This window comes from Acipenser ruthenus, chromosome 4 (genome assembly GCF_902713425.1).
Source record: "Acipenser ruthenus chromosome 4, fAciRut3.2 maternal haplotype, whole genome shotgun sequence".
NCBI lineage: Eukaryota > Metazoa > Chordata > Actinopteri > Acipenseriformes > Acipenseridae > Acipenser > Acipenser ruthenus.
The window spans coordinates 35,592,137-35,610,964 of record NC_081192.1 but is presented as its reverse complement, the minus strand read 5'-3'; the positions used below and the strand labels follow the sequence as shown (position 1 = coordinate 35,610,964).

The following is an 18,828-nucleotide window of genomic DNA, read 5'->3' as shown; positions in this document are numbered from 1 at the left end:
ATTAGTAAGCACTATCAGTATTTCTTTCTCCAAAGTTAATTTAAGTTAATTGTTTCGCAGACAAGTCGTCTTCTTCAAGAGCCTTCTCAGAGTGACCTTCATCTCCAGACAGAACGGACAGACTTCCAGGAGGAAAGCGATGAAAACAGCCGACGTGCATACAGGTCAGTGCAGAGTAGCTCTGTGTTGTAACCTTTACCATTATAAGCTCTTCCATTTGTTAAAAAAGTAGATTTGATGTTGGAATTCTGCTGACACTCAGGCTTAATTTGGGGATGACATGCTTATTTACATTAACAATGTCAGCAATATCCACATGCATAGGTTTACAAAATGACAACCATTTTGACAGCAATTAAATATCAAAATGATCATTCACAGCATTTTACTCATTGCTGTGAATCATTCTTCTTACAGCTTTCACTGTTGGTTAAAAGTTGGTTAAAAGTTGGTTAAAAGTGACTAATGTATACTGCGAAATGAGATATACATATATATAGTGCCCTGAAAAAGTATTTGCCCCCTGTATGATTTTCTGCATTTTTGCATATTTGACACTGAATGTTATCAGATCTTCAACCAAAACCTAATATTAGATAAAAGGGACCCTGAGTGAACAAATAACACAAAAATGTGATACATATTTCATTTATTTATTAAAGAAAGTTATGAAACACCCAATGCCCCTGTGTGAAAAAGTAGTCGCCCCCTTAGACTCAATAACTGGTTACGCCACCTTTAGCAGCAATAACTGCAGCCAAACACTTCCTGTAGTTATTGATTAGTCTCTCACAGTGCCGTGGAGGAATTTTGGCCCACTCCTCCATGCAGAACTGCTTCAACTCGGTGACATTTGTGGGTTTTCGAGCATGAACTGCTCGTTTCAGGTCCTGCCACAACATCTCAATGGGGTTTAGGTCTGGACTTAGACTAGGCCATTCCAAAAACTTTAAATTTCTTGTTCTTCAACCATTCTGATGTAGACTTGTTTGTGTGTTTCGGATCATTGTCTTGCTGCATGACCCAGCTGCGCTTCAGCTCCAGCTCACGGACAGATGGCCTGACATACTCCTGTAGAATTCTCTGATACAGAGCAGAATTCATGGTTCCTTCAATGATGGCAATGCATCCAGCAAAGCATCCCCAAACCATGACACTACCACCACCATGCTTGACCTTTGGTATGAGGTTCTTACTGTGGAATGCAGTGTTTGGTTTTCGCCAAACGGGGTCCATGTCGGCCAAAAAGTTCCACTTTTGACTCATCTGTCCATAGAACATTGTTCCAGAACTTTTGAGGATCATCCAGGTGCTTTTTGGCAAACTTAAGAAGAGCATTCATGTTCTTCTTAGTGAGCAATGGTTTCCGCCTTGCTACTCTGCCATGAATCCCATTTTTGCCCAGTTTCTTTTTGATGGTGGAGTCATTAACACTGACCTTAGCCAAGGCGAGAGAGGCCTGCAGATCCCTGGATGTTGTTCTAGGGTTCTTTGTGACTTCCTGGACGATTTTACGCCTTGCTCTTGGAGAGATTTTGGCAGGACGGCCACTCCTGGGAAGATTCACTACAGACCCTAATTATCCCTTTAATTGGGTTGAGTTAACTAGGGGGGGGCCAATAACTTTTTCACACCTGAAGAGTGCATGTTTGATTACCTTGCACACCAAACAAATGGAGGAAGCACCAAATGTTGGTGTCATTTTTTCTTTCAGACTCCCTCTATATATTACTACAACCCACAAAAAAAATCTGACCAAATACAATGTGAAAAATGTGCAAAAATGCAGAAAATCAGACTGGGCAAATACTTTTTACTTCCCCTTATTACCATAAAACTCCTCCCTGCAATCAACCCGTCGCCGTGGTTTCTCCAATCGCTGTCTGCCCTGTAGCTGATTGCAAGGGAGTCCTTCCATGTACGTGCAGCTACGTGCTCCCCCTAATATGGTCACCTTCCGGTTTCCACCTACCGTCGAGGCTGATATACAGTGCCTTGCAAAAGTATTCAGACCCCTCACCAATTCTCTCATATTACTGAATTACAAATGGTACATTGAAATTTCGTTCTGTTTGATATTTTATTTTAAAACACTGAAACTATTGGTTTTATGTTGGGAAATTTTTTTAAGAAAAATAAAAAACTGAAATATCTTGCTTGCATAAGTATTCAACCCCTGTGCTGTGGAAGCTCCCAGTTTACACCTAACGAGGACACAATTACCTTACATTAGGCCTCCACCTGTGAACCATTAAAGTTGCTGTCACATTTTCTGGATAAAAACTCCACTGTTGAAGAATCATTGGTCAGGCTGTGAATCTGAAGGAAAATGAAGACCAAAGAGCATTCTGCAGAAGTTAGAGAGAAAGTAATACAAATGCATAGATTAGGGAAAGGGTACAAAATAATATCCAAGTGTTTGGACATCCCAGTGAGCACAGTTGGATCAATAATCAGGAAGTGGAAGCTGCATCACACCACCCAGGCACTGCCAAGAAAAGGCCGTCCCTCAAAACTCAGCGCTCAAACAAGAAGGAGACTTGTGAGAGAAGGCACAGAGAGGACAACAATCACTTTGAAGGAGCTACACAGTTCAGTGGCTGGGAGTGGATTAGTGGTGCACCAGTCAACCATATCAAGAGCTCTGCATAACACTGGCCTGTATGGGAGGGTGGCAAGAAAGAAGCTGTTACTCAAAAAGTACCATCTGAAAGCACGTCTGGAGTTTGCCAGAAAGCATGAGAGTGACCCAGCTGCGATGTGGGAAAAGGTTTTGTGGTCAGATGAGACCAAGATAGAGCTTTTTGGCCAAAACTCAAAGCGCTATGTGTGGCGCAAACCTAGCACTGCCCATGCCTCAAGACACACCATCCCTACAGTGAAGTATGGTGGTGGCAGCATCATGCTGTGGGATGCTTCTCATCAGCAAGGACTGGTCATCTTGTTAAAATTGAAGGAAGAATGGATGGAGCAAAATACAGGGAAATACTGCAAGAGAACCTGCTTCAGTCCGCTAAAAAACTGAAGCTTGGGAGGAAATTCACCTTTCAGCAGGACAATGATCCCAAGCACAAGGCCAAAGCAACATTGGAGTGGCTCAAGAAAAAAAAGTGGAATGTCCTTCAGTGGCCCAGTCAAAGTCCTGATCTCAATCCCATTGAGAATCTGTGGCACTATTTGAAAATTGCGGTCCACAAGCGTCGTCCAACCAACCTGAACAACCTGGAGTAAATCTGCCAAGAAGAATGGGCCAAAATCACTCCGACACTGTGTGCAAAGCTGGTACATACTTACCCCAAAAGACTTAAAGCTGTTATTGCAGCAAACGGTGGCTCTACCAAATATTAATGTGTGGGGGGTTGAATACTTATACAAGCAAGATATTTCAGTTTTTTATTTTTCTTAACCCTTTGCAGTCCATTTATTAAGTGCGTGTCAGGCGCGTCAGGTCCAATTTATTTTCACACGCGCAGTTAATTTTAGACGCGCTGTTGAAAAGTATTTTTTTCCACAGTCAAACGGGTTTAAAACGCCCTGCATATCAACAAAGCACTCACTATGCATCTCCAGCACCGCCCCACCCTTTCGTTCGCTATAGCTTTCACATATGCTAAAAAATAAATAATAATAATAATAATAGTCGTACATATCGATCAATCATCTCCTGATCACTCGTTTTATCACCAAACTCCTCAATAATGCGATCCAAGTCATTATTTTATTACTATAACATCTCAAAAAAGCTCTGCAAATGTCCGTGTTATTCTCTATGCACTGATTCAGTAACAGGCAGCTTGTTTCCTTATGGCCGCCCCTATCTGATGCCAGGGGCAAGTATGACTATTCATGAGATACGCCCTTTTTTTTTTGTTTGGCTTTTCTCGGCCATTGAAAGCCTTTCTCGGTATTTCCCGGAGAAAAAACAAGTAGGGACCTGTGATTGACGCCTTTTTGATGATGTTGGACAGGGTCCGACATGGGACCGGAAAGGAAAAATTGTAATGTCGGACCTGGTCCGACATAGGACCGCAAGGGGTTAATAGAAAGACGTGGGAGTTAAACAGTATAAATTTTACAGGGGAGATGATTATGAATAGGGCTTATTTTTTCGGGTTTTATTAATTGTATTTTTCTGTGCTTATTTTTAGCTATTTTCAAGTTTAATGTAAATCGTTTTTTGGAGGGCTTTCGTTTTTGATATACTGTACTGTATGAAATTTGTGTTTTTGGTTACTTTCCAAAATGCTTGAGTGTTTTTTTTTGTTTTGTTTTTTGTGTCAAAATATGTATAGTAACTGGACAGTACTTGCACACTTAAGTTGTACCTTCTTTCCTTTGCTGTCTTCCACAACGAAATCCCTATGGTCACGGGCACATTCTTCTGGGGTTTTTGTGTGTAGGAATTTTTGCACATTTTGTCACAATTCTGTTTTAAATCCTCTGTATCTTAACTGTAATATTCTTTAAATCCCGCTAACAAGGCTCCATCCTGATTGTAATCTCATTTTAAATGTCGCAAGCGGAGTCTCCAATAGAAATGTAGGAATGCGGAAAACTCGGTAGTTGGGGTGGGTTCAAAGTATTCAGAACGAATCAAGTCAGGAAGGCGGGACATTGCCCAGCAGCCCTGAGAAATGTATTTATTATTTTTTTTTAATGGGAAAAGGGTGAAGTCAACGTGAATAGATTAACCATTTCCACAGTTTTTATCGGTTAAAACCGAAAATCAGAAGCCCTAATTATGAATCAGCTATAACAACCCCTTCACTGCCACATACCCTTTTTTCCTCTTCCTTAGCCTGAAATGACAAACCAGTTAGACTCTTGAGTCCCAAGTAGTCTTCTGAATTGACAGTTTAATTTGTTTTCTTATTTTTTTGCACTTCGGAGTAAACCCCTTTATAAACCTGACCCAAAGTTCTATAATGCTTTCAATTTTTGATGATTGTTATTGTTTTCATAGATGTGCGTATTGCAACAAAGGTTTCAAGAAGTCCAGCCACTTAAAGCAGCACGTTCGCTCACACACAGGAGAAAAACCCTTCAAATGTAACTTGTGTGGTCGAAGCTTTGTTTCCGCTGGAGTGTTGAAATCACATTTAAAGACACATACAGGTAAAAAGTCTAAGGTTAAAGATGTCTTGTTTAAAAAAAAAGAAAGAAAAAAAAATCATTTACAAACTACAATTCCCTTATCTTAGTGCAGTTAAACTATTTAATAGGTTTAGTTTCACAAATATGAAATACAGAAAAAATTTAAATCCCTTTGTGTATTGATTTCCATTATAGAAGTTTCCCATAGAATAGTGAATGCATGGCTAAGCATACAGCTATGGCCAAAAGCTTTGCATCACCTTATAGAATTGTATAAAATTTTGCTTCATAAAGTCGAATGAAACCTGCTGAATAATGTTATGTTAACATATTTAATTACATACTGCTTTGTATTTTTCCATATACTTAATGAAACACTGCCAAAAGTTGAAAAATGTGACTTTTCAAAATCTAACTAAGTACTACTATTGTGGCTTCCAGTAGACTTTTGTGATATAATTGTGTAGTTTCTTTGATTACATTATGTTAAATAAAATATCTAAATTATGTTTATATTATTATTATTATTATTATTATTATTATTATTATTATTATTATTATTATTATTTTGTATTGTTATGTCTCAATCCTAAAATTCAAGGGTGATGCAAAACGTTTGGCCATAGCTGTAGGTAAGCATTGTAAAGGCCATAAGGGTATGGAAAAGTAATTTAAAATAAATCAAATGTGGTAAAGACATAGTATAACCATGGGGAAAGCAACATTTACTGTGTGAAAACTTTATAAGGGTTACATTTTTGTTTTTGTGATTAACTATGAAAGTTTCAGGAATATTCAAGTCTATTTTATTGTTAACATATTAAAAAAAAAACTTTAAACAAATTAAAATGTTGTGGATATGGCACACTGTGGTAGTTTTAAAAGATAAGTTAACTTCTTTCCTGCCTTTTCTCTCAATATTACTTCAGGTGTCAAGGCTTTCAAATGTAATGTATGTGATGCTTCCTTCACCACCAATGGCAGCCTAAATAGGCACATGATAATACATATGAATATGAAACCCTACAAGTGTCAAATATGTGAGGAGACCTTTCGGACCATGCTTCTCTGCAGAAAGCACATGAAGAAGGATCATTTTATAGGAACAAATGGTATGCATTTTCTGAGGATACTACCAAGAACTAAACATCCAACATTTTCATACTTATATTCTCAAGTTTCAAACACTACTAATGTGAGCAAGTGTTGTTATCTTCACTTTTTTTTAAACTGAAAATCTCATAGACTATTAATAATTGGTAGAAGTTCTGCAGTGCTTTGTGTTCCTTCCCACAGATTTAGCTTTACAATTGTATTGGTTTAAGAAGTATATCGTTTTTTAATGAAGCTAAAAGTGCAAAAACTTAATTTGCCCCACTGTTTTCAAATAGTTTTCAAAAATTGAGATATTGCAGATGTGTTTTCAATGAGAGTGAACAGGTTACTGGTTCCATAAACACTGCTCTAGAATTTGATACCTTGATACATGTTGTCTACCATTTGAGAAGCTTTGGTAACTTGAGATGATACATGTATAATACCTGAATTGTTATTATTTACACTAATTGGTATTTCCTAAATACTGTATTTTGCCTATTCAGGGGAATTTAACATTAATATTTCAATCAAAAGTCTAATTAAATTAATCAGTAATCAGTAAAAACCCTAAGAATAATTCAGTAATTTTGTCATGAAAAATACAGAATAGACAACGTTACTGTACCTTAACAGTCTGATAAGTTAAACAATATTAGTTTACTGGTTTTTCTTGCTTTTTTTCTCTGGACATAACGTAAGCCTGTTTTGCTTTGATCTGCAGTAATGCCTTTAGAAGACGACGAAAATTCAGAAAGAGCTCTGCTTAGAAAGAATCGAACAGGGATCGTCACTTTCACAGAGGAGCAGGCAGCTGAACTTGCTAAGAACGAGCCTCGAGAAGATGCCACCGTTTCCGAAAAGGTCCTGGCCCAGTCGGCGGCTGAGAGGGACCGCATTAGTGAGATAAAAGACAAAGCTGTTGAACTGGAAACAGAGCCCAAGCATGCCAACCTCTGTAACTTCTGCCCAAAGAGCTTTAAAAAGCCCAGTGATCTGGTGAGGTAAGAAAAGTTAGCTGTTCCTGCTTTCTCTATTTGTTCAGGATTGCAGCTGGTCCCCATTCTCCACCCGGTGCCTTATGAAAGCAGATAGTCGTTGTATTCTGTTGGATTACAGTAGCGATGTATTAATGTGGGATGTAGTTCCACTCCTTAATGATTACAGTCTCAAGTTCAGCAGCATTTATAGACTTAGATCACCTGAGGTACATGTCTCATGTAGCAGATGTGTTCTATCTCAAGGGTCGGGTTTGTATTGACCACAGTAGAGATCTACTGTATGAGCCAAGTGGTGTGATATTGGTGAAAAACCCAGGCAAAAGTGCCTTTTTTCAAAATTGCAACGTATTGTAGTGCTGTGACGGTCCCTTTGATGATAACAAGCTTTGATCACCTTCATGCTGTACTGAAGTTGTCTGAAGATGTTCCAGTAAAATCTTCTGTGAAGGTGATTTGGCAGAATAGGCCTTGATTGGCCTTTTCCATTGTTTTGTGGAACCTAATCATGTTGCCTGCTTTTCTTCACTTATTTGGATGTGGCCAGTGTATTTGCAGTAAATTTGCACTGTAACTGCACTGTCCAACAATTCCCTTTCACTGAAAACACCTGAGTCTGTGAAACCTGCTGTCTATGGGATGCTGATGACAGAGGTGTTTTGTAGATAGATGGGCTGCTCGTACACAATTTAATGCAGTAATAATGAACTGGAGTAAGAAGCAGGATTGTAAGTATTGCCATGAATAGAAGGATTTAATGAAAACATATGTTATGGATTCAAGCATTAGGCTAACTCTCTAACTAAAACAAAATAATAGAATTGTTAAGAGTTTGTATATAAATATTTAAACATAATTGGTGGAAAGCAACGGAAAAACGACCCTCTTAGTGATTGGAGTACACTGTTGTTGAGAATGAAGATGTGACTTAGAATGCTAAGAAGACCTCCTTGAGATTAATCATCTTGTTTGTTACTGCGATCTTAAAAAAGAAAAAAAAGCGAGTGTAAATAAACAATTCGATATTGGTATGACTATGTACTTTCCACTTTTGCTTTTTAGTGATTTGGTTGTTGACATATAGTTGAATGCCATGCTGTTTCACCGGGTTAAAGAAAATAATTATAACGCAAAGGCTTGCATCCAGAGAATGGAACATAATAGCGACATTTTAATATAAATATACAGCAAGAGGTCTATTTCTTCCCTTGTTGTCGTTCTAATTACTAAAGGCAGGTGTATTTGTGTTATACAGTACCTATTGTTGCATGATGTAGCCTAGTGTAATCCAATGTAGCATCGGTACTGCTTTCTACAATGCAGCACACCACTTAATTGGATGTGGGTCATATTCTGTATGTCTTGTTTTAAGGTCTTTCTAAATGTATCAGTGTTATTTGCAATTTATTTACATTTGTGGCAGCACACTTTTATTTCATTCATTTAAATAGTGGGGTGTTCTGAAATTGTTAGTAGATTAAGATATATAAGATATATACATTAATGGTCCTACCTGTCCCATAATACCTGTGCTAGTTGGATAAATGTAGTACAGTGTGCTGGCCTTAACCCAGGTCACTGCACGCTTGTCTTTTCTACAGTATGTAAATATTGTTTACAGTAATTATTGAATTCCACATCCCAGGCACAGGTAAACAAAACAACGATTGCAAAATAATTTGTTGTGGTATTGATTATTTCAGTACAAATATTGAATCAATTCCCTGTAGCTACTCATAATGCAGTCTTTTTTTATTCAAAAACATATACGCAGGCCTTAGTAAAGATTATTAAATCTGGTCCTTTGTGTTTTGAGTGAAAGGGAGTGTTTTCGATTTATTATGGAGCTCATTGCAGTTTGAAAAGTAAGTAACAAATCCACTTATACCATTGCATGAATACAGCAGCTTCAGAAACAAGTGTTTATCTTAAAAAATCACGTAGACACGCTTACTGCCTCAGCCAGACTAACTCAAGCAGAATCACCAGGATTAGACTCTTTGCCCTTTAATCAGCTACAAGCTGGCCGCAGTAGCAGATGCACTTAATAAAATCATCTACTGAAAAACAAAACAATTTTACACAAGTGACCACAAAAAACAAATGATTTGGGATACCACACTGCATATTTTAACTACAGTTACTTTAGCAAAATGTAATATTGTGTTGGCCACATGTGAATGCTGTCAAGTATCCCAAAATATGTTTGCACTCAATATTGTTCAAGAAAAACAAAAAGCAGATTCTGATACTTTTAATATATTGTGCTGAATTATGTGACATGTGGAACAGACAATAAAAGGGTCTGTCCATATACCTACAGATTATGTTACTCTCAATATCTTACTCGTACCAAGTTTTAAATAATGTGACATACAGACAGACAATTGGGCAGACTTACAACCTTCATATACCCCTGATTATGATAAATTCAATATTTTTGCAAAAGAACGTCCTTTGCAAGTGACAAAACTTAAAATCATAACCATACCCGAATTAAACCGATTTGAAGGCATTTTGTGAAAACAATTGCCCGTTGTACAAGTTTTAGTATCTTTACAATCATATTCTAACCCATGCTTATAGGCTGCTTTTTAAAATAATCAGGTGAAAAAACAGGTGAAATACCTGAATGGAGTGTGGAAGAGTACTCGTATAGCTTCTAAAAACCCTGCAAACCAAGTCATTCATGTCAAACTCATTCATAAATCATATGCCACCCCTCCCAGACATTTTCAAATGAATATTATTCTAGATTCTGTCTGCACTAATTGGGATTTTGGTACACCTGGCACGTACAGTGGCTCTCAAAAGTATTCACCCCCCCTTGGACTTTTCCACATTTTATTGTGTTACAACATGGAATCAAAATGGATTTAATTAGGAGTTTTTGCCACTGATCAACACAAAAAAGTCAATAATGTCAAAGTGAAACATAAAATCTACAAATTGTTCTAAATTAATTACAAATACAAAACAGAAAATAATTGATTGCATAAGTATTCACCCCCTTGAGTCAATATTTGGTAGAGGCACCTTTGGCAGCAATTACAGCCATGAGTCTATTTGGATAAGTCTCTACCAGCTTTGCACATCTGGACACTGCAGTTTTTGCCCATTCTTCTTTGCAAAATTGCTCAAGCTCCGTCAAGTTGGATGGGGACCTTTTGTGAACAGCAATTTTTAACTCTTTCCACATATTCTCAATTGGATTGAGTTCCGGGCTTTGACTGGGCCATTCCAGGACATTGAATTTTTTTGTTTTTAAGCCACTCCAGTGTGGCTTTGGCTGTATGTTTGGGGTCATTGTCCTGCTGGAAGATGAATCTTCTCCCAGGTCCCAGGTCTCTTGCAGACTTCAGCAGGTTTTCCTCCAGGATTTCTCTGTACTTTGCTGCATCCATTTTGCCCTCTATCTTCACGAGCTTTCCAGGCCCTGACACAGAGAAGCATCCCCATAGCATGATGCTGCCACCACCATGCGTCATTATTATTATTATTATTATTATTATTATTATTATTATTTGTTTATTTAGCAGACGCCTTTATCCAAGGCGACTTACAGAGACTAGGGTGTGTGAACTATGCATCAGCTGCAGAGTCACTTACAATTACGTCTCACCCGAAAGACGGAGCACAAGGAGGTTAAGTGACTTGCTCAGGGTCACACAGTGAGTCAGTGGCTGAGGTGGGATTTGAACCGGGGACCTCCTGGTTACAAGCCCTTTTCTTTAACCACTGGACCACACAGCCTCCTAGGGATGGTGTTCTCAGGATGATGTGCGGTGTTAGGCTTGCGCCAAACATAGCGCTTAGAGTTGAGGCCAAAAAGCTCTATTTTGATCTCTTCAGATCATAGAATCTTCTTCCACTTGGTCTCAGAGTCTCCCACACACCTTCTGGCAAACTCTAGCCGAGATTTGATGTGAGTTTTTTTCAACAATGGCTTTCTTTTTGGCACTCTCCCATAAAGGCCAGTTTTGTGAAGCACCCGGGCTATTGTTGCCGTATGCACAGTGTCTCCCAGCTCAGCTGTGGAAGACTGTAACTCCTTTAGATTTGCCATAGGCCTCTTCGTGGCCTCCCTGACTAGTGCCCTTCTCGCCCGGATACTCAGTTTTTGAGGATGGCCTGTTCTAGACAGATTCACAGTTGTGCCATATTCTCTCCATTTCTTAATAATGGACTTTACTGTGCTCTGGAGGATATTCAATGCCTTGAAAATGTTCTTATATCCTACCCCTGATTGGTGCTTTTGAAGACCCTTATTCCGGATTTGCTTTGAATGTTCCTTCGTCTTCATGATGTAGTTTTTGTTAGGAAATGTACTAACCAACTGTGGGACCTCCCGGAGACAGGTGTATTTAACCTGAAATCATGTGAAACACCTTAATTGCACACAGGTGGACTCCATTCAACTAATTATGTGACTTCTAAAGACAATTGGTTGCACCAGAGCTTATTTAGGTGTGTCATAGCAAAGGGGGTGAATACTTATGCAATCAATTATTTTCTGTTTTATATTTTTAATTAATTTAGAACAATTTGTAGATTTTATTTTTCACTTTGACATTATGGACTTTTTTGTGTTGATCAGTGGCAAAAACTCCTAATTAAATCCATTGATTCCATGTTGTAACACAATAAAATGTGGAAAAGTCCAAGGGGGGTGAATACTTTTGAGAGCCACTGTATTACATGCTCTGGGAATATGCTGCTGTAGCTGGCTTCTGGAATGAGGTTCTTTCCACTTTGCAGGAACAGGTTCCTCTTAACTGGTCTTAATGTTTCTAAAAACACTATTTTGCAGTAATGTATCTTTCCCTTGACAAAGATATGGTAATTATACCGAAACGTTGAGAAGTTAGCTCTTTTGTGCAAAAACTTTTATGTATATAGATGTCATTTATTTAGCATGAATGACAGCTACTGTAGGTTGAAGCAGTCCAGCAACACAGATTGAACTTGGTTAAAATTGGACCGTATAAATAGCTGTTATTAGGTTGTTTTGGATTTGTGATTATTGTTTTATTTGTTTTTATTTTATTTATTTATTTGACTTTATTACTTTAACTTGCATTAAGCGCTTATACTTTTGTAATCATGTAAGATTGTATGCAAATTAAAACATTTATCACAAATAAAAACAATTGTCCATTGGAGTTTTGACCTCAGAATGTCTGATACCAGCAGTCAGTTCTACAATGGTTCTTAAAGGGTTCACTACATTTATTTAAATGGATGTAAGAGTCATTTTGTTTAAAACACTCATTGCTTAACAGGTAAATTCATTAATGATTGGTCTTAAAATGCTTGCCCCAAACTTATTTAGCCTATATCCTAGTTCTTTTGAAACAATGTAGCATTATTTTCTGCTTGTTTTCTTACTTACAAGGTTATTTTTCTGTGTGCTGTGGTTCAGATAACATGAAGAAAATCTAGTATGACTACATCAGTGACCACATGTAGAAGAAAAAGGTACAACAGCACTCAAAAGCACTTTGTTTGGATACTGGGTCTATATCATTGTAAGTGTTTTTTTGTGTTAAAAATAAATCTAAACAAGAACAAGGAGTGGGCTTTCAACTAGTAACAGAAGGCCTACATCCATTAGCAGTTGTAGCAGCATAGCAAAAAACTAAATAAAATTGAACAAGAACAGCAATATATTCCACTCTGCCAACAGATTACTAAAAATGGACAATACAGACATTTTCTGGAAGCTTAGGGTAAAACTGAATGACAGCTAAACATAATGGTGAATGTTGGAAATAAAAAATAATAATTAAAAAATAGCTTCTTAAAATGGATGAATAGTCGTATTTAATCCTACAGTGTATTGTCTCTATTATTATTATTATTATTATTATTATTATTATTATTAAAAAAATAAATAATAATAATAATAATAATATTCTGTCATTGTCATTTGGATTTTGTGTAATGTAAGATTGCATTCTAGAGTGTACAATTATCTTAAGAACTGTCTAATGTTGTACATGTCAGAGCATTGTGACCTTGGTGAATAGACAAGCGAGTTCAGAAGTCTTGTCTAGTTTGATTTGTGGTTTGCAAACTAGCTTCTTGATAAAATGCCAAGAGCCTCTTTAATTAACATATTTTGCACTGCATCACAGCCTATTAATTGTACATGATCCATCTGATATATTGAATCATTTCCATAAAAAAGATGTCTTTTTATTAGCCGTGTCACTATTGTGGTGCCACATATTTCTAATATCAAAGGTCACGTTGCATTTAAACCCTGAATGTGTATGTGTGTTTGTTTTTCTGTAGCAAACCTATTACATTTACAATCGTGAAGTCCAATTATGGAAATCCGTTACTTTTGAATAATCTATTATAATTACTGTATAAACCCTATCCCCTTCATAAGCTCTAAAGCCACTGTATTTGCAAAATATGTTTTGGCTTTTTTTGGGGGGGTGGGGGGTGAAAATAAAAATTGGTGTTAGGGTAATTTCTTCATCTTGGATTTGTTTTCTTTTAACCACATAATTTATTTAATCATTAAAATATACTGAGTCATTATAATGGTGCAATAGCGCCGTTACAGGGAAGGGCATCTGGCAGAACCTTGTTTGTTTAAACTTGATTTTGAGGGGTATGTTTTCTTGGCCGTTTCAAAACTTATCGGGACGGCATTTCACATGCTACCTGTCCATGTGACTGAGAATTTTTTTGTCCCAAGTTTTGTGAAAATCTGTGCGGTAGTTTTTAAGTTACATAATCGCAAAAAAAATTGTTTTGCTCTAAAATAACTCAAAAATGGCTGCGTGTTGAGCACCACACCCAGCAGGCGGATAGTACTCATTGACTAGGAGTGCCTTTTTTTGGAACCGAAAAAACTGATTAAGTATTTAGCGAGTAATTTAAATTTTTCTTTGCGCATGCACGGTTTATGCACCACCACCAACAGTAAGTTAGTGGGTATTTGTCAGTTTAATAATTCTCTGTGGGTAATTTAATTTAAATTCCTTATGTCTTGTGGATCATGACTGTATCCATTTAATTTTTTACGACTTATGTTAAAAACATTTTTTAAATGCTTCCGACCTTAACTAAGTCTGTGAAGCGAAACCCCGGGTGCAGTATCATGATTGACAGCGTTACCTCCAATGGGAACTCCAGAAGTTGATGTAGCAACGAATGAAATTGTACCTCTTTTAAATGTTTACAGCTAAGATATTAGTCAGTATATATTTAGTTTATATGCATTATATACACTTTAAAACATAAGTATAAAAAAATAACTTCTTACAAAAAAAATATATATGTGTATGATAATTAATATTACCAAATGTTTGAGGGTTTGTTTCTGAACACAAAAATTGCACAATAAATTGCTCATAAACAAATATGGATTTGGTTATTTGTTCAGAACCCTCCTTCCGTGTGAACTGTGACGCACAATACATACAGTATAGTTGTGAATACACTAGGGTAGCTGCATTTTTTTATTGAAGTGATTCATAAACTTGTCTCAGATTACTGGAGGAGTATTTTGAGTAACACCCTTCAGTTGTGGACTTGTTAATTTTGTTCCAGTCCATAACAAAATTAACAAATCCACAATTGTAGTGTGTTACATAAAATACTCCTCCAGTAAGCTGTGACAAGTTTATGAATCATTTCAATAAAAAAGTGTTGGAAATCAGATGAGCAACTATATACCAAATCGAGACATGTCAACTAACAAAAACAGTGATGCCAAGATTTTATTTATTTATTTATTTATTTTATTTAAAAAGTTTAACAACAAAAATTGGTAATTTAACAGCAACCGGAAAAGCTTGTAATGCACGAGTGGTTTTTTTTTTTTTTCATAAAGGCACCCTCGCTGCCTTTACGAAAAATGTTTTTTTGTTAAAAATGTACAGACAGTCCGCCTTTGCATCTTAAAGAACAATATGGAAGTCCGCATTTTTCTTTATTGGTTCACATGCATACCTGCGTACCAGTTATGTGAACCCCCGAATATGAGACATAATAAATATTCAAATATGATATTGTGTAAATATAGCACTCACATTTCAGAGAAATAATGACCTTGTAATTTGCAAAAGTGCACAAGTTGGCATACATTGGATTCAATACACATAAAAAATGAATATGGAAATAAGCAAGTTCCATTAAAGGTCGTTATTTGATTTTTGTGACATCACTTGTTGGCAAAATTCTCATCTTCTAGACCCTTGAGCTTTGTATACAGAGGGGGAACAAAAGATTGTTAAAGGAAAGGATTCCACGAAAACCCCCAAAATCCTACACAATGACTGTTAATAAATCTGTGGGCGTAATCATTGGGGAGCACACATAAATAAGGTTTAAGATTGTATGCACATTGTAATCCCCTTTGACCTCATTTTCAGTTAGAATGTTTTGAACCCCTCCTTCTGTAGCCACATGTAAAAACAGACAACCTTTTTCAGACCTGTCAAAAGTTGGAATTGTGTTTCCATTTCGTCAAAAAAAAATTCTAATTGTTTTTATTAAAATTGTTTACATGGGATAAGGGTTTAATAGCTAAATCATTATACTAGTTTGCAGTTGTTTACCCCCTGCATCTGGGATGTTATGAGATTCTAAATACAGTAATATGTCTTATTAATTCATATGTATAAGTATACGTAGTGCACACTATGTGAGGTAGAAATAGGGCCTAATGACTTCCACCTCAGTTACTAGTACATGAATGCTATTTAAACAGTAACAGTATAGCAGGTTAGAAAACTCCTAACACTGACATTAAACTGCTGCACCTTGAGTAGCACTGATTTCAAGAGAGAAGTCTGAAATAACAGTAAAGTCAGTTCTGAATGGCCCATAGATTAAGTTTCTCAATGAATTGCAACAGGGAAGTGCAGCTTTCATATAATACGTACCAGTGATGGTATTCCCATAACAAATGAATCAGTCATGTGAGGGACTAGTGCTACAATGATTTCAAATTCACTGATTAATTGCAAATGTTGCCGTCAGTGAAGAATACTTTTATCGTTGATTCATCGACCCCCCCCTCCCCACCCCCCGTCTGCTGGTGTTATGGAAAATTCGCCCCTGTAGCCCCTAAACGAGTCACATGGCGATTTTGGTTTTGCGATTTAGAGTGGACAGAGTAAAAACAACAATATATTTGTGTGTTTTTATTAGTATTTAATGTTGATACTTACCTTGCTCTTATGTTATTTATTAGCTCTGGATGCTTTACATTACATTGATCTGCGTGTGATTTAAATACAGCCTTTACAGTGAAAAAAAAAATAAATAAATATTGTATGTTGTGAAAGAATCGCACTCACCACGGTTCGTTGCCCCTTTAAAAACACTGACCCAACACACAGAAATTGATTTTTAAAGCACGGTTGCGCAATTTTTAATGAAAACACAAAAACAAAATAAACAAAACAAACACCTAGCTCTCTTTGAGCACTAACTAAAACAAAACAGGAACCTAAACTAAACAGGACAGCTAAGCTGTTTACCTGTACAAAACAAAAGAAACAAAACAGCACACACAAAACAAAGGCTTCACTCTACCTTTTTTTAAATTTTACGGCTGTACCCACACACCAGCACAGTCGGGCTTCTACCCTCTTCAGCAGCTGCCCAGAGCAGACTGACTGCTCTCCTTTTAAACCCTGCACCTGGCTCTAATTTTCAATAATAGCCAGGTGCAGGTACTGATTAATCAATAAAACAATTAAACAAAAGCAATTAAACCATTAACAAAACAAAAGTGTGCCTTCCGCACATGTTTTTTCTGCAGGGAGGTTTTAACCCCCTCCCTGCTGTCTCACAATGTTAATATTGAAATGGCGGATATGAGGTCTTAGTTTGTTCTCAGACGCGAAAAACAAGCTGGCTGTTACTGCATCAGCGCTCAGAGAATATCACAGACATTTGTAGAGCTTTTTTGAGATGTAATAAAATAATGACTTGGATTGCATTATTGAGGCGTTTGGTGATAAAACGAGTGATCAGGAGATGATTGAGCTGTATGTAGGACTATATTATTATTATTATTATTATTATTTATTTATTAGCATATGTGAAAGCTATAGCGAACGAAAGGGTGGGGCGGGGCTGGAGAGGCCTAGTGAGTGCTTTGTTGATATGCAGGGCCTTTTAAACCCGTTTGACTGGAAAAAAAATACTTTTAAACAGCAACTGCGCGTGTGAAAATAAATTGGACCTGACGCGCCTGACACGCACTTAATGAATTGACTGCAAAGGGTTAAAGGCCTAATGTAACCAAAATTGGAAAATATAAAATACATTTCTTATTTATCAGACTCCCTTATTTATCGGGCTCCCTTAATATGCCCCGTTACTTTGAAAGGTTTATAACTATGCCGATGCGTCCATCTCAAACGCTTGAAGTGACTCTCAAGCGATTTATATTTTTGCAGCAAAGCCCCCTCTTCGTTGAATAATAATTATAATAATGATGCAAGGATAATATTTTGTGTATTTCTTTGTTTCATTCTAGTTATTCTTTCTTTTAACTCTACCACTGAATGCTAAACAATAAATATTATTACAAATTTTATTTAGTGTTTAGCGTTCACCGTTCAGTGGTAGAGTTAAAAGAAAGATAAAATGAAGCAGACAGTGATAGAAAGAAATGTTTTCTTTTGAAGACCGCAGCAGTGAAGATTCTGATAGTGAAGAAGCAAATGTCATGTCTGCAGAAAGAAGAGATGCAATATCTTTCAGAAAAGTCTAGCAGCAGAGACACTGACCCTTTAACATGGTGGATGGCAAATCAGGAAAGATTCCCTTACTTGTCAAAATTGGCAAGAGCTTATCTTGCAATACCAGCAACATTAACTCCCTATGAGCATTTGTTTTCAGTAGCAGGCTTTATAGTCTCAAGAGGGCAAGCCTATCCCCAGAACATGTTCATATGCTGGTGTTCTTGCGCTCAAATACTGTGGACTAGCAAAACTGCAACTTTGTATTGCCATGTGATTGACTTGAAGAGACTAAATATAATTAATGTTTTCAGTTTCCTCAACAAATAATTATTTAAAAGGGATATTAAGATTTGAAAACAAAACAGGTTATTTGTACATACAGTACATCCTGCTGCGAAATGTAATAGAAAAGTTAGACAATGTTTTGTTTTACAAGAAAAGGACATTTTTTCATGTCATTCCATTGTTAGAACAAAATAAAAAAGCAATAATTAACATACATAGTTGTTTTTTGCCTTATGAAGTGGTCAACTTAAAAATAAATAGTTTCTGCTTGTGAAATTATAAAGTTAATTTGTGGTATGTTTAATGGTCTCAATGCATTATTTAGTTGCCATCATTTTACGTTGGCAGTTTTTTTTTCAGAAGGATACTACCTTGAGTATTCTTTATTTAATACTTTCTTTTAGATACTTTAGAAATTGTAGAGCATTTTGTGTTACTGAAATGGAAAAGCAAAGCAAGTGCAATCATCTCGAAACATATATTGTACTGGGTAGATAAAAATCTGTTAATGGTTCAACTTGCTAGCTATTGAGTGATGTGTAGGTATTTATCCGAATAATCGATTAATTGAAGCAACAATAGATAGATTAATGTGTTACATTAATAATCGTTTCATGCAACACTACGAGGGACAA

At 36.7% G+C, this 18,828-nt stretch overlaps 1 protein-coding gene across 2 annotated transcripts in view; it reads left to right on the top strand.

Moving 5' to 3' along the window:
- Positions 1–18,828, top strand: part of LOC117400539 (zinc finger protein 236-like) — a 124,617-nt gene that overhangs the window by 68,563 nt on the left and 37,226 nt on the right. For both annotated transcript variants that reach the window (XM_034000659.3, XM_034000657.3), the window contains exons 17-20: positions 61–164; positions 4,964–5,115; positions 6,024–6,206; positions 6,914–7,193. In XM_034000659.3, coding sequence (XP_033856550.2) covers positions 61–164; positions 4,964–5,115; positions 6,024–6,206; positions 6,914–7,193 — 719 coding nt within the window. The remainder of the gene's footprint in view (positions 1–60; positions 165–4,963; positions 5,116–6,023; positions 6,207–6,913; positions 7,194–18,828) is intronic.